General features: G+C 39.5%; 1 protein-coding gene across 1 annotated transcript in view; it reads right to left on the bottom strand.

Annotated features, from left to right (window-relative positions):
• LOC124774213 (dolichyl-diphosphooligosaccharide--protein glycosyltransferase subunit 2) overlaps positions 1 to 15,830 on the bottom strand; it is a 73,385-nt gene that overhangs the window by 18,780 nt on the left and 38,775 nt on the right. Inside the window, exons 4-5 of the mRNA XM_047249462.1 lie at positions 3,732 to 3,886; positions 3,484 to 3,623 (exon numbers count right to left, since the gene is read on the bottom strand). Coding sequence (XP_047105418.1) covers positions 3,484 to 3,623; positions 3,732 to 3,886 — 295 coding nt within the window. The remainder of the gene's footprint in view (positions 1 to 3,483; positions 3,624 to 3,731; positions 3,887 to 15,830) is intronic.

Raw genomic sequence — 15,830 nt, 5'->3', positions numbered from 1 at the left:
ATACCTGTCCTTTTTTCCCCCTAAGGTAAGTCTTTCCGCTCCCGGGATTGGAATGACTCCTTACCCTCTCCCTCAAAACCCATATCCTTTTGTCTTTCCTTCTCCTTCCCTCTTTCCTGACGAGGCAACCATTGGTTGCGAAAGCTAGAATTTTGTGTGTATGTTTGTGTTTGTTTGTGTGTCTATCGACCTGCCAGCGCTTTAGTTTGGTAAGTTTCATCATCTTTCTTTTTAGATATATATATATATATAATGGAAGGAAACATTCCACGTGGGAAAAATTATATATAAATACAAAGATGAGGTGACTTACCGAACAAAAACGCTGGCAGGTCGATAGACACACAAACAAACACAAACATACACACAAAATTCAAGCTTTCGCAACAAATTGTTGCCTCATCAGGAAAGAGGGAAGGAGAGGGGAAGACGAAAGGAAGTGGGTTTTAAAGGAGAGGGTAAGGAGTCATTCCAATCCCGGGAGCGGAAAGACTTACCTTAGGGGGAAAAAAGGACAGGTATACACTCGCACACACGCACATATCCATCCACACATACAGACACAAGCAGACATATTTTAAATATGTCTGCTTGTGTCTGTATGTGTGGATGGATATGTGCGTGTGTGCGAGTGTATACCTGTCCTTTTTTCCCCCTAAGGTAAGTCTTTCCGCTCCCGGGATTGGAATGACTCCTTACCCTCTCCTTTAAAACCCACTTCCTTTCGTCTTCCCCTCTCCTTCCCTCTTTCCTGATGAGGCAACAATTTGTTGCGAAAGCTTGAATTTTGTGTGTATGTTTGTGTGTCTATCGACCTGCCAGCGTTTTTGTTCGGTAAGTCACCTCATCTTTATATATATATATATATATATATATATATATATATATATATATATATATATATATATATATATATATATATATGAAACGTTCCACGTGGGAAAAATATATCTAAAAGAAAGATGATGAAACTTACCAAACAAAAGCGCTGGCAGGTCGATAGACACACAAACAAACACAAACATACACACACACACAAACATACAAACACACAGAATTTTGTGTGTATGTTTGTGTTTGTTTGTGTGTCTATCGACCTGCCAGCGCTTTTGTTTGGTAAGTTTCATCATCTTTCTTTTAGATATATATATATATATATATATATTTCTGAACTATCTGTAGAACTCAAGGAAATGTTTCCCAATGACAAAGTGGGTTTACTGCCTTTTCAGTCTTCAGCCAATACGTGTTGTGCCTGCAAGTGTAAGCGGCACACACCATGTATATGTGAGACTTGTCGGAATGCTAAGTCAATGTTTGCTGCTATAAAAGATCCTAGTCTGGATTATAAGAATGCAATGAAAATGCTAGTGTGTGGATATCAGTGCCTACAAGTCCACACACAGGTGAAGTGTATGGGCAACGTAAAACTTGCAGAACATATGAATAATAAACTGTATGGTGAGTTCCTTATCGATGATTAACTTATTTCTTCCAAGCAATGGACACACACAGACTGGACAACTCTTGAAAGAAAGCAAAGTACAGTGGGAGATTTGTGAACTGTGTTGTGTGGGAAAAACCTAACTGCACACAGCTTTACAATAGCAAAATCTGCAGATCTCCAGCAGTGAGGATCAATTGAAACATGATGAAATTATAGTAATACTGGACTTTTCTAAAAATTATGCATTTATGGTGCAACATGTTATTCTAGGATATCACTGGGACAACAGCCAAGAAATTGTCCAACCATTTACAATTTACTAAAGAGATGAACCAGGTGGTGTGCCTACCATGAACTTTTGTGTGAACTGCGCAATTCTTGATGCCATTGCAGTTCATGCCCACATACACACTGTCATGGCATATGTTATTTACAAGCAGCCTCTCTCACATTCTGCAAAATACTTCCGTAATGGGACAGCTACCCAGTACAAAAATCATAAAAATCTTCAAAACTTGTGCGTGAATTACCATGATCTTCAGAATCATACAGACTGGAATTTTTTGGCAGCAACATCTGCTGGTATATAAGTAGGCTATGTGACTGTATTGGTGCTACCATTAAGCACATGGGATCATTACCTAATCTTCAGCACCTTGTGGAAGGCTACATTCTAACACCTTAAATTATTTAACTTTGTACAAAAAAATGTCCCCAGCATAAATTCATTTGATGTTTCAAAAGATGAAGCGAAATCTGTTGAAGAGTTTGAACATGTTAAAACTCTTGCAGGCACAACGAGCCATCATTACTTTTCTCTGGTTTACTCTGATAATGTGTAAATTAGCAGACCTTTGGGTTATAATTATTGGTTCACACATGGCATGTGTCTTCACAGTGCACCTGACCCTGGATTCAGAATCAAAAGTGGCAATGTACTACCAGGTTACTATGTTGCTGCTATTTATGGAAAATGGTACTAAGGATGTGCCAACATGCTGTGAAGCAGAAGGTGATGGCACCAGCAAGTCATTTCAATGGGCATGTTTGACAGACACGAGTTTGATTCCTTTTTAACATATTCTAATGACCATTATAGTTCCTATACTGAGTCAGGATGACATTACAATTTGCCATTTGATGTACAGAGTACAGTAGGTAGAGGATAGGAAAACTTCTGCTCTAAACACCCTGTTTTGTTGAAGTTAAGGTAGATTGTGTTAATCTACTCATATGTTGCTGCTAAGTGATCAAGAGGCATGGGGATGATAAGAGCTAAAGATTATTTTTTGTTCTGCAACAATGGTCATATCACCAAATACAAGTCAACTTTTATAGTACACAAATGCCTTGCAACAACATGTTGAAACTGAGACATTACATTATGGTATCCTTAGGCAGTGTTTGAAATTTGGCTTCATCACTTGTCCCTTTTTTGCTACCACTATTTGAGAATTCAAGTTTTTCCAATGATTTTTCAAGTTTTTCTTCTTTCCTATGAATGTATCTCAGTATGAGTCAAAGATGTGGATGTGGTGTGTGTGTTCTAGCCTACATCACACACACACACACACACACACACACACACACACACACACACACACACACACACACACACACACCTGGGTGAATTATATTTAGCAAGCACCTACAATACGTATCTTTTAACAAGTTACCTTTTTAGCACAATTTGAAATTCGTATTCCCATCAAACATGTTGGTGTTTTGATACATTGAGTATGTTCCCTAAGTGGATCTTACTAGATGGTAAAATTTCACTGAACAGTAAGGAAAAGTCAAGTTTTTAAGCACTGAAGTTTAACTGTGTGTTATATTTTCTGGGTCACACACCTTCTTTCGCAAGCTATAATGCTGGAACTAAGCAGGGGAATCTAGTACTTTTTTACATGAATGATCCACACAAGGTAACATTGGTGTATTAATTTTCAGCCAAATCTGAGAATATGAGCTGGAGCTCGTGGCTGAATTAACACTGAGTGACTCAAAGGACTTAGGCCCAGTTTTCCTAAACATACCTGTGATGCTTAGGCCACCTTCAAACTGCAGGAAACGGCTATCTACTTCATCGGCTTGCACTATAGCATCTTCAATTCGATCAAATGCAAATGTCCCATCAGCTCCCAGCAAAACAGCAATATGGAATGAATACCCCAAGCTGCATGAAAATATTTAAATTAGAAATATAATACAAGTAACAAAAGATTTGGATTTCAATCAAAATGTCAACAGAGCAACAACAATAACACCACAAGATATAACATACTTAAGAAGGCTGTCATCTTTCTTCAAGGCCGACTGCAGACCTTTTATTAGCTTCTGTGTATCCCATTTGCGCTGACCTACACTGTTCAGAGCATGCACAGCATAGAACAGGTCAGGAACTGTAGAAGCATCATTGTTCAGTACATCTGTAAGAGACTAAGAACCAGGCAACTTTCATATTCAGACATTTTAACACATCTAATTGAAATATCATCTAACCTTTAATAAAATTTAGCCATTACAAACACTTTCTGTGACTGCCCTATTACATTTGCTAAAACTTCAGGTAAACTCAGAAAATATATTTCAATAATGGGCATAGCTTAGATGAGTATTTTCGTCCATATTATTTACGTATACCGTACATGAACTACAAAAAATGTTTTCAGATGTCTACTTTGTGAATTTTGCTGAAGTATTTCAGAGTTCTGTAGAGGTTCAATTTGATAGTTTTTCGAGCCTTAATTAAATATGTTTTAACGTGCTTTCATCGAAAACTACTGACACATTACATAAGCTATCTATTAATAAACGCATCACTGTTAGTGCCATTTGTGGTAAGCGGCTCGGCTTAGTACTGTCTTAATAAGGAAACTACTGAAATGTTAATAACAAAATCTGCATAAAAACAGCAAACTACGACTACATCTCATGTCACATACCTGGTAAACGTTAATGTAACGAGCTAACAATTCGCTGACGCACGGACAGAATTATGAAGGTAGGACTTGCATCATCGTTACACAGATGCGCCATTCCGTAGCATTTCCTTCAGGTGGGTCAAATATATCCATCCCCACAAAAAAATTCATGCAATCTTTCTTCTATATGATACACATCACGCAAAATTAACCCAAATAATGGTCTGCAATGTTTTTTAATTCTTGTAATTTTCGATATGCTCTGCATGTCCAACGTGGAATAGATACCTTCTTCCATGTGGGATCTTTTCTGATTAATACGTATGTAAGTTTTCTCGGTGAACACTTTCGCAGAGACGTGGATGGTTTGTCCCCTATTCACAGCAGGAGGCCAATCTTCTTCAGTCTTCGAACAATAGTCATAAACTGCCATTTTACCGTGGAACTATATAATCATATGCATCCGCCAGCAAAGAAACATATTTCCACATCATTTATCAAGGGTATTGCAACTAGCCACATATTATATGAATCAATGGTTTCACGTTTTATATTGTGTGATATAGAACAAACGTTAATTTTTTTTGGAGTAACAGTGGCTACACTCTGATGCAGAACATACACCCAGAAGTATATGCGGAGAAATAAATTATTCATTCAAAAATGATGTGGCTAGTTGAAGTAGTCTACCTCATGGATGTCTCCAAACACTGTGTAGTACTAAACATATATGTCGCACACAAGCCGGAAGACGGCTAAACTTCGGTGATCTACCACCCATGTGCTCACTCCAACGGAAGTTCCAGCCTCCAGGCAGTGTTGCCAAATATTTAAATATCTCTGGAATCAGAGAGGTGCAGTGGTAGAGGGATGACCAACGATATCTCTACAGAATGACTGCCTATCGAACGCGAGGGGCCCTAGTAGTATATATATGGGACGTGCGATTCTATGGCCCTATTCCAATAGGTATACTTACGCCTCCAAGCGACTGAGCCAGCATGTGTAATTAGGTGGGGCTGTTCAGACGAGGATATTACAGCAGTGGAGTCCCACAGTCACCGCGACTTGGAGGGAGTGTGATTTTTGTTCCTCATTACTCTGGTTCACGTTCAGTCTGTTGATTTCATATTGACTTAGTTGCAAAGCAGAACACACAATCGAGGAGTGAGGATGCCAATTTTGTGATAAAAATAAATGACTGAAGTGTTCTGAAGCAGATGCTGAAATTTCCCTCGGCACAGCATACCATACTTTACAGTCTTTATACACTTCAGATGTATGTTTTACTTCTCTATTCCTCCAATCATCCTATCCAACCACATGTAGAATATTTCATTATTTTTATTTAGAATAAAACACGAAACTGTTTCTTCATGATATATAATACCCTACGGAAAGTATATTTCAGTTTAAAACGAACTGACCATTAATTACGCAGACCTGTGCTATCAGAAATGTATAAAAAGTAAAAATGCCTAATTTCTACCAGTCTTTTTTGAGATTCAACACTGTCAAAAGAAATCGCGAGTTTTCGAGCTTTGGGTTTCTTGTGTGTACAAATACCAAGAAATGATTGCTGCAGATGGCCAACGACTTTGCTCAACAATCCTACACATACTGCACACATAATAATAGATTTAAAACATACATTAAAAAAACCAAAACAGTACAGAATGGTACTGGTACGTCAAAGTATTCATACAACTCCAACTTTTTTTACTTTCATGTGTTTCTCTTTGCACCTGTAGCAACTAAGATTATTCTCCACTGCTGTTACGAATAAACAGGTGTTGAAAACGCAAGAAATACGTGAAATATCAGAAGCTTCGAATGAACACACTAGCAAGCACAGACAGTGTCGTCCTGAGATACCGTGACACTCGCAGTTTACTGTTGACATCATGACGCAGAACTCAGTGCTCACTCCAGAGATATTTCTAAAAAAAAATTAAAAAATTGTTCAAATGACTGAGCACTATGGGACTTAACTTCTGAGGTCATCAGTCCCCTAGAACTTAGAACTACTTAAGGGGAGCCGGAGGTGATCAAATTCAAAAAATTACGATTTTTTTTTGCTACCGAAAATTAATTGGAACATTCCTCTTTAATGTAAACTTTGAATTATTGTTCTACTCGCCCTAGAAGTGGAGTTATTACCATTTTCCCCCACGCCTGCAGAGGAAATGGGCGGCCGCTGAATGCATCTAACACCCTCTCGTGACTTCCTGGCGAACTGCTTGGGATTTTCTAGGCCTGTTACGCATACAGCGCCGTATGTTAAGCATACAGCGAGTGTGCAAGGGTTGGCTACATTGTTTTCTGTGACAAATGAAGCGCTAAGAGCGCAGAACATCGTCTCTTTGCTGTTTACCGTTTCGAATTAGTTCACTGTTGCGCCTGTTGTTGGTAGTATAACACTAATACCAAGTTGCGATACTACAATTGCTGAAACAGTGCGTTCTTCTGCTAGGCAACACATGGCCGGCCATAGCCCTGTGACATCTTCTAGCAAGACGCTGACTGGTGGAAGTGACAGATTTCGTGAATATGTTAGTGACAGTGATGATACTAACGAAGTACTGAATATTGGATTATTATCTTCTGAGCTGAAAGAAAGTGTTCTGTGAAAATGTGTTCAAGTGTAGGAGTGGGACTAGAGATAACAAAGCACTTTGGTTTACCTTGTGAGATGAAGGTAATCTGTGCATGTTGCAAGTATCAAGTGACTTTCTACAATCCACATGCCAGTCTCTTTGGTGAAAATGGACGATCTAGAGTGTTCGATGTGAATGTTCGACTTGTGTATGGTCTTCGATCCATTGGAAAAGGGTCTGCTGCTGGTAAACTGTTTTGTGGTATTATGAACTTGCCATCGCCTCCAAGCAAATTTGGGTACTACTGTGAACTGGTAGGATCCTCTGTTGAAGATGTGGCTTTGAAAACCATGAAGGAAGCAGTGGAGGAATCTGTAGAAATGAACGGTGGTTCTAGGGATTTGGTAGTGGCATTAGATGGTTCCTGGCAAAAGAGGGGTCATAAATCCCTGAATGGGGTTGTAACTGCTACTTGTGGTGATAGTGCAAAAGTGACAGATGTTGCAATATTATCAAAACATTGTAGCTGCAAAAATAAAATCAAAGGAGAGCACAGTGGAACCTGTGAGGCAAATTTTAGTGGATCAATGGAAGTGGATGGAGTGAAACAAATTTTTGAACGTTCAGTTCCCAGATACAACGTTAGGTACAAATACTACCTTGGGGATGGTGACGCCAAAGGTTTCAAGACTATAGAGAAACTGAAACCATATGGAAATGAATTTGTAGTTGAAAAGTTGGAATGCATTGGGCATGTGCAAAAGCGTATGGGTGCACAGCTTCGAAGGCTCAAACAAACTTTGGGTTCAAGTAAGCTCAGTGATGGAAAGACAATAGGAGGGAGAGGCAGGCTTACTGATGAGGTGATTGAACGTCTACAGAGATACTATGGGCATGCTATAAGGCAAAATACTAGTAATGTTAGTGACATGCGAAAAGCAGTGTGGGCATTGTTCCTTCATACTGCCTCTTCCAATGAATACCCTCAACACAGCCTGTGCCCAAAAGATTCCTGGTGCAAATATAATGCAAAAAAGGACTATGATCACAAACATGGTTTGCCAGCAGCTGTGATAAATACAATAAAACCAATTTTTCATGACTTAGCACAGCCAGAATTGTTACACAAATGTCTACACGGAAAGACGCAGAATCCTAATGAGAGCGTAAACAATTTGATTTGGAAAGTGATTCCTAAAAGAGTGTTTGTAAGCATAAAAACACTGCACTTTGGCATTTATGATTCAATAGCAACCTACAACCAAGGGAACAGTGTGAAGTTCTGAAGGCATTAGGATTTACAGCTGGGGTGAACACTGTACGAGCACTAAGAAATATTGACAGAGAAAGGATAAGAGGAGTAGAAAGAAGAGAAAGGCATATGAAGTATGATGGAACAACAGACCAGAAAAGAAGACAGAAGAGGAAGCTTTTGGAGGATGAAGAAGAAGACCCTGATACTCCATCCTATAGTGCAGGAATGTATTGAGAAACTTTGATAGCCATTTCCCGTAAATTAGAATTTTTCAAATATAAGGAACATTTTCTCAAAATCCACTCAAGCTAGAGAGATGAAATTTTTATACAGCACTCCTAGCGGTCAAATTTACATTGTAACACAGCCACTTGGCAATATGTTCAGTAGTTTCATTTCAGTTTGATTATAAATATAATTGGAAGGAAACTAGAAAAGATACTCCAAAATCCCTCTGTCATAACTGCAATACTAAACCACTCCATATGTAAAAAAACAAATTTTGCTATTTGGTAGTTTATTCACAAATGTTCCTCAAACTTAGTGATTTTAACATGGGCAGCATAGGCACCTCCGGCTCCCCTTAAACCTAACTAACCTAAGGACATCACACACATCCATGCCCGAGGCAGGATTCGAACCTGCGACCGTAGCAGTCGCGCGATTCCAGACTACCGCCAGAACCGCTCGGCCAAGATATTTCTAATCTACGCGTAATATCAGGTATGGGTTGTATATGGTTAACTAGTGGAGGGACAACTCGGGTTGGCATCAAAACGATTTGGGGCGAGAAAGGTATTCAATTGTGTCCTATCTTCGGGCAGATTAAAATTTAGTTCCGTAAACCAACCTGAGCTTCGTGGTTTCCCAATCGGTGATTGTACTTAAATCTTTCCGTACGAGCTCTCACTTATCTAATTTTATTATGATGAGCATATCTCCTTAAGTAGGCTGGTGAGAAAATATTTCGCGTTCAGAAGGAGAAGTTGGTGACTGAAATTTCATGACAAGGTCTTACCACAACAAAAAATGCCTGTTTTTATGACTGCTACCCCCACTTGCTTATCATATTCGTGGCACTCCCACCTACTTCGCGATAATATAAGTTGCCCTTCTTTGGACTTTATGTCCTCCGTCAGAAATATCTGGTAACATTCCCATATCGCATGGCATTATTCTTAGTAAAGGACGGGCAAGCACAGTGTACGGCTGTAGGCAGTCTCTTTAGTAGACCTGTTGCATTTTCTAAGTATTCTGCCAATTGAAAGCAGTCTGGTTTTTCTTCCCCACTACATTACCTGAGTGTTCGTTCCAGTTTAGGGTGTTCATAGCAGTAATTCCTATGCATTCAGTTGAATTGGCAGCCTCCAGATTTTTGTGATTTACCGTGTAGTAACTGAAATTAACGGATTTCTTTTAGTACTCAAGTTTATGACATCACATTTTTCTTTATTCAGGGACATCTGCCTCTTTTCACACCATATAGTGTAGTAACTGAAATTAACGGATTTCTTTTAGTACTCAAGTTTATGACATCACATTTTTCTTTATTCAGGGACATCTGCCTCTTTTCACACCATATAGATATCTTGTCTTAAGTCATTCTGTAATTGGTTTTGTTCTTCTGATGAATTTGCTAACAGTAAATGACAGTAGCACCAGAGGGCTGCTCAGATTGTCTAGTCTACTAAACCGTTAATACAGATAAGGACAGAATATGGCTAGAACACTCCCTTCGGGCACATCATGTATCTCTTCTGTTTCATTTGATTTTCCGCAGATTACCAAGTCCTGTAATCCTTCTGACGGGAAATCATGAATCCACTCGCACAACTAAAACTATACTCCATAGGCAAGCAATTGATTAGAAGTTTCTTCTTGTGAGTAGCAGCTCGAAAGCCTTCAGGTCACCTAGAAATAAGGAATCAGTTTGATATCACCTGTTAATAACATTACCTCGTGCGAATAAAGGGTTAGTAAGTACGATATTTTCTAAATCCGCGCTGACTGTATCAATAGACAGTTACATTCGAGGTAATTAATTTTGTTTGTACGCAGCGTGGGTTTCAAAAGCCTACTGCAAATCGATGTCAGTGATGTGTGTCTGTAATTCATTAGGTTCCTTCCATTTCCTTTCGTGAGTGCCAGCGTGACCTGTGCAACTCTCCAGTCTTTTGGTACGGATCTTTCATTGAGCGAGCGGTTGTTTGTGATTCAAAGTATGGGGACTACTGCATGAGAATACTCTGAAAAGAACCAACCTGGAATACTATCTGGACTGGAAAACTCTCCCTTATTAAATGATTTAAGCTGCTTTGCTACACTGAGGATATTTACTTCCAAGTTACTCATGCTGGCAGCTGTTCTCGATTCGAATTCTTGAATATTTACTTCGTCTTTGGTGAAGGAATTTCAGAAATTGTTTTTCAAGACTTCACTTTGGTGCCGATGTCATCGGTAATATCATTTGTATCACGAAGTTGATTGTGATTGTGTCTAGCCACTGGTTTACTTTACACATGAGCAGAGCCTCTTTGGATTTTCTGCCACATTTCTTGACAAAGATTTGTGGTGGAAGCTGCTGAAAGCATCTCGCATTTAAGTCCATGCTAAGTTTCGAGTCTCAGTAAAACTATCTTATACATTTTGTGTTGTTTCAAATCTGGAATGATTTTTCGTTGCTTCGGTAACTACCTGCTTTGTGTACCAAGGGAGCCTCAGTACTACCTTTCACTGATTTATTTGATACAAATTTCGCAATAACAGTCAATACTATTTCTTTGAGCTCAAGCTACAACTGGTTAACATTTACACAGATAGTTGGGAAGGAGTGGAGACCGTCTCTTAGGAAGGCATCAAGAGAATTTTTATCTATTTTTTTTTTTATTTGCATGTTGCAGTGGTCAGTTTCGTTACAAAGACCTTGTGGCCACTAATCATTATACTCCCTGTTCGCTCAGAATTATTTGTTGTTAAGAGGTCAAGTATGTTTTCGCAACCATTTACAATTTGAGTAGTCTACTGAACAAATTGCTCAAATAATCACCAGAAAAAGCATTAGTACAATTTCTGACAATGTTATATAGCTACTGCTGGCTATGAACATGTATTTTTGCCAACATATCAAGGACAGATTGAAGTCAACTGTATGAGTGGGTTACCCATTGGATATGAGACAAGTTTTCTTAGAACTATTCAGCAACTGCATTGTCTGAGTTGAGGGTTCGTAAAAGGAACCAATTATTAATTTATTCCAATTGTCAACTATAACCTTTACCCATTCTAATTCACAGGAACAATGTATGAGGAGCAGTCAAATGAAAACCGAACACCTGCCCCAACAAGACCATGGAATGGCTTCATTCACAGGTAATAACCATATGCATTAAGACATGTATCCCACGGCGAGATGAGATGACCAGTTCATATTTCACATAATGCGATCAGCTGCTGACAGATCCACAACTGCACCAACACCTGCACTTCCTTGTCCAACTGAAGCTGATGTCCACAAGTCTTTCTTCAGGTTGCTAAAGATGTGAAACATCACATATTGAAGGACCCAAGCTGCATGGAGGATGTTGCAGTGTTTCCCAACCAAACTGCTGAAGCATAGCCTACGTATGATTGGCAGTGTGGGGGTGGGCATAAACATGCAATAGGATGATTCGACAACCTGAGGGTAAATGGCAAAGCCAACAGCGGAAACAAACCACATCTCCCCACCAAAGAAATCTAAAGCTGTTCACAGAGGTTCCAGTAAAGTCACGACAACCACCTGTTTCGAGTGCGGTGTGCCTCTGCTCACGGAGTTCCTTGAGCATAGAACCACAATCAACGCGCAACACTATGAAGACACTTTGCAGAAACTGTTACACACCATTAAATTCAAACAACCAGGAATGCTGTCAGACTGAAGCATCCTGTTGACATGTGACATCCACTATCATGCTGCCAATCGGATGAAGGCTACACATCAGCGATTTGTTTGGGATACACTGCAACACCATCCATGCAGTCCAGATTCTTAACCGTGTGACTCACATCAGACAGGACGTGCAAGAGTGAGTGTGGTTGTAGATCCATCAGTGGCCGACCACATTCTACGAAACAGGACTCACAGTCTTGAATGTCTTAACATGTGTGGGGGATTACTTTTGAATGTCCTGTTGTGGCAGGTGTTCAGTCTTCATTTGATTGCTCCTTATACTTCAGTTTTGCCAATCAAACTACTACATACAGCAAAAAATACGCTGCCACCAAATGTACTTAATCTATCCCTTCTGAACATCTCTAGGTTCTTTGTAAACATTTGGGTTGAACTTTTCTCTCCAATTTGAGAACAAAGACAATGTTGACCACATTCTTTGACAGTAAAGGATTAGTACACTGTGAGTTTGTTCCTCCAGCTCAAACAGTGAACCAAACTCTTTACACTGAAGTCTTGATTGCGACAAGCAATTCGACGTCACTGCCCTGATTAGTAGCATTCTCACGAGTTGTTCTTACAACATGATAATGCAAGACCCCATTCTGCTTAATCTGTTACTGCATATCTGGCTAGACATTCTGCTATTGCCATGTTCACCCGACCTCTCTCCTGCGATTTTTCCTAGTTTCTGCGAGAAGAAAGTGACTGAAAGGAAAGTGTCATCGAGATATCACAGACATCCAACAGGCTGTGACAAATGAACTTACAAGCATCACAGCTTAAAATTTCCTGCTTGCTTCCTAGACCTTCAGAAACATTGGCAATTGTGTATAGATAGCCAAGGGGATTACTTCAGTAGGAGCTAGGCTCATTACTTGGTAAGTGTAATTTGTATTGGAACTTTTCTTTAACGGGAGTATATTCATCATGCAAATAACGAGACAGAAATGGTTCCTTCTTGAATTTTGGAGCTAAAATGCTGTTATTTAACTTTTTTTATTTGTTTTTTTTTTTTACAAAAACCTTAAACTGCTCATAGTGTATGCTTTTATTATTGTTGCCACCATTTCCTTTATTCTCTCTTTGATGAAAATTGCAATATTCTGGCTGTTCAAAGATAAAAGGTTCTTTAAAATTTTACCCAAGACAGATAAGTGTTCCCTAACTCAGTGCACCCGCTACTTCCAAACAGCTTACCGAAGTCATTAATTTTTACCCAGATTTCTCTCGTTACTGAAAAAACAAGTCATGGGTGCTTTAGTTTCATTTCTTAGAGCAAATTTTTAATTGTAGTAGATTAACAAACACTGAAATTAGAAAAGAATCAGCAAAGTTAACTTGAAATTAATTCATAAAGAAATATATCCCACCAGTCATCATGCTGCTCCTGGCCTCAGAACAAGTGAGCTGCTCTACCACAGTAGTGGAACTTTGTCTGCCTTCAGTGCAGACAACTCCGAGTTAAGCTTGGGTGAGGTTAGAATTTTGGTGACCTTTTCAGGTAAGACTTGAAGACAACACTGGATGCAACAGGATGAGGGCCACTTCAGGGTTTGTGTTGGGAGGGTTTGATGCTTAATCTTTTGGTTGTGGATTGAGATTCAAAGATGAAGTGATATTTTCAATTAAGCTTAAGTCTGAATGACAAGAGATCTTTGACTAGGCCTGTGTGAATGAATGTGGCTGAGACACATATGGTTAGGCATTTGAGAAGGCTGAATGCCTCACAGCATTTAAGAGGGTCCAGATGAGAGGTATAGGACTGAACAGGTGCCACAATTGGGAGATGCTGGAGAGTGATTTCAGTTATGGCCAGGTTTGTGTTAGTGATATCTGAAATTGGGAGGATAAATAAGGAGACAAGGCTAGAACTGTTGGATAGGAGGTGGTTGTTGTTGTTGTTGTTGTTGGTGGTGGTGGTGGTGGTCATCGTGGTCGTGGTCGTGGTCGTGGTGGTGGTGGTGGTGGTGGTGGTGGTCATCGTGGTCGTGGTGTGAGAGAGGGACACCATTTCAGAGTTATCTGACCAACCAGCCAGAGATTTTCTTCAAGTGGCGAGAAGTGTGGATTCAAGGACAATATGCACAATATGGCAACATGTCCAGGTGCAAGCGGACTATTTTAAATAAACAGTACCTGTTGGGAGTGGCGGTTGGAGGGAGAAATGTATTGTTCAAGGCCAATGTGGATAAGGGCTTGGACTGATCAATTGAATTTAATGGAGAAATATAGGTTACAGTCAGAGGTATAGTCTGATCTATGAATGACCGTGGTCCATGCAGATCGAGACACAGACACAGGACTGCACCGTTGCCGGCTCCAAGCGATGGTTCTGGTAAGTGCACACAAGTGCTTTGCACTTTAAGAAATCATGTATACTGCAAATTATATCTTTCACTCGCTTGTGCAGAACTTGTCGCTCACCACTATCAGCCGTGGTGACTCGCAACAAATAGAATACAAATTCACTAAATAACTCAACGATCACAATTCATTCTCGCATTCGCTACGACAATTACAGTAGAGCAGTGATTACACTGCTGCATACTCATTGGGTGATGGACAATAAGTGACAGATGCGCAGGACAAGTCTTAACTCTACCACCACTGTGACTCCAACTATAGGAATGTGTCATGTGATGTATTTAAGAGCAATAGTGTAGATTAAGCAGCACTAGAGGAAAAATATGTGGACTTTCCTGACCATTATCGCTACTGCGAGATTTCTATCTTTGCAATAATAATTCCCCTGCAAAACCTACTCCATGTGCCCACCCACTAAAATTTACTCTAGTCTCATCACTGGTGAATCCTACAATATAAAAGGAAAAGCAACTCACGGTGCTTTGTATAGTAATGATTCACAAGACTAGGCAAGTTCACATATGGTCATTGAAAAACAGCCCATTTTGGGGACATATAGCAGCCAGTAGATCAGCATGCCTTGCAGCTTGACTCAAAGACTACCTGAATACCTGCTACACCACACATGCTATTGGGATCCTCATATCAGATACTAGTTTCTCTGAACTGCAAAATCAGAAACTGCTTTCAAATATTGTTGCTTGCTGCCATCCTTCTGGATGTAATTTCCATTTTCAATAGCCCTGCTCTATTTTCTTTGTTCCTTTTCTATCAACATTACCCCTTCCCTTTCCTCCTCTCACTCTATATCCCCACCTCCTTTTTAGTTTTTAATTGCATCATTCCTTTGAAATTTCAACTATCATTCTCCCTCTAACTTATGGATTGAAGAGTGCTTGCCAATATACTATCTTTGAAGCCTTCCCCTCTATCCTCTTTCTCATAACTAGTGGGTCTACTTTTTCGCATTCTGGGATCTGAGTAATTTGCCTCTCCTTTCTAACCTCCCCCCAACCTATTCCTATTTCCACCTTGAGGAAGGAACCAATAGTTCCAAAAGTTAGGATTACTGTTATTTTAAATGAGCCTATTGATTGTATGAGAATTCCAACCGCTAATAAAAATACTGGCCAGTCATTCTGTCTCTTAGTAATTTTACACTTCTTTCAAGTGACTATCCATTTTGAAAGTTATTTTATACACGTTACCACATTAGGTATAAAAACTGAGACATGAACATTGAACTAAGTCATGTAGTGTGGTAAGCAAACTGTAATATAAGGTTACCTAGGCCGTTGCTATACAAAGGGAT

The sequence above is a fragment of the Schistocerca piceifrons genome, chromosome 2 (assembly GCF_021461385.2).
Source record: "Schistocerca piceifrons isolate TAMUIC-IGC-003096 chromosome 2, iqSchPice1.1, whole genome shotgun sequence".
Lineage (NCBI taxonomy): Eukaryota > Metazoa > Arthropoda > Insecta > Orthoptera > Acrididae > Schistocerca > Schistocerca piceifrons.
This window is presented reverse-complemented; position numbering and strand designations above follow the sequence as displayed.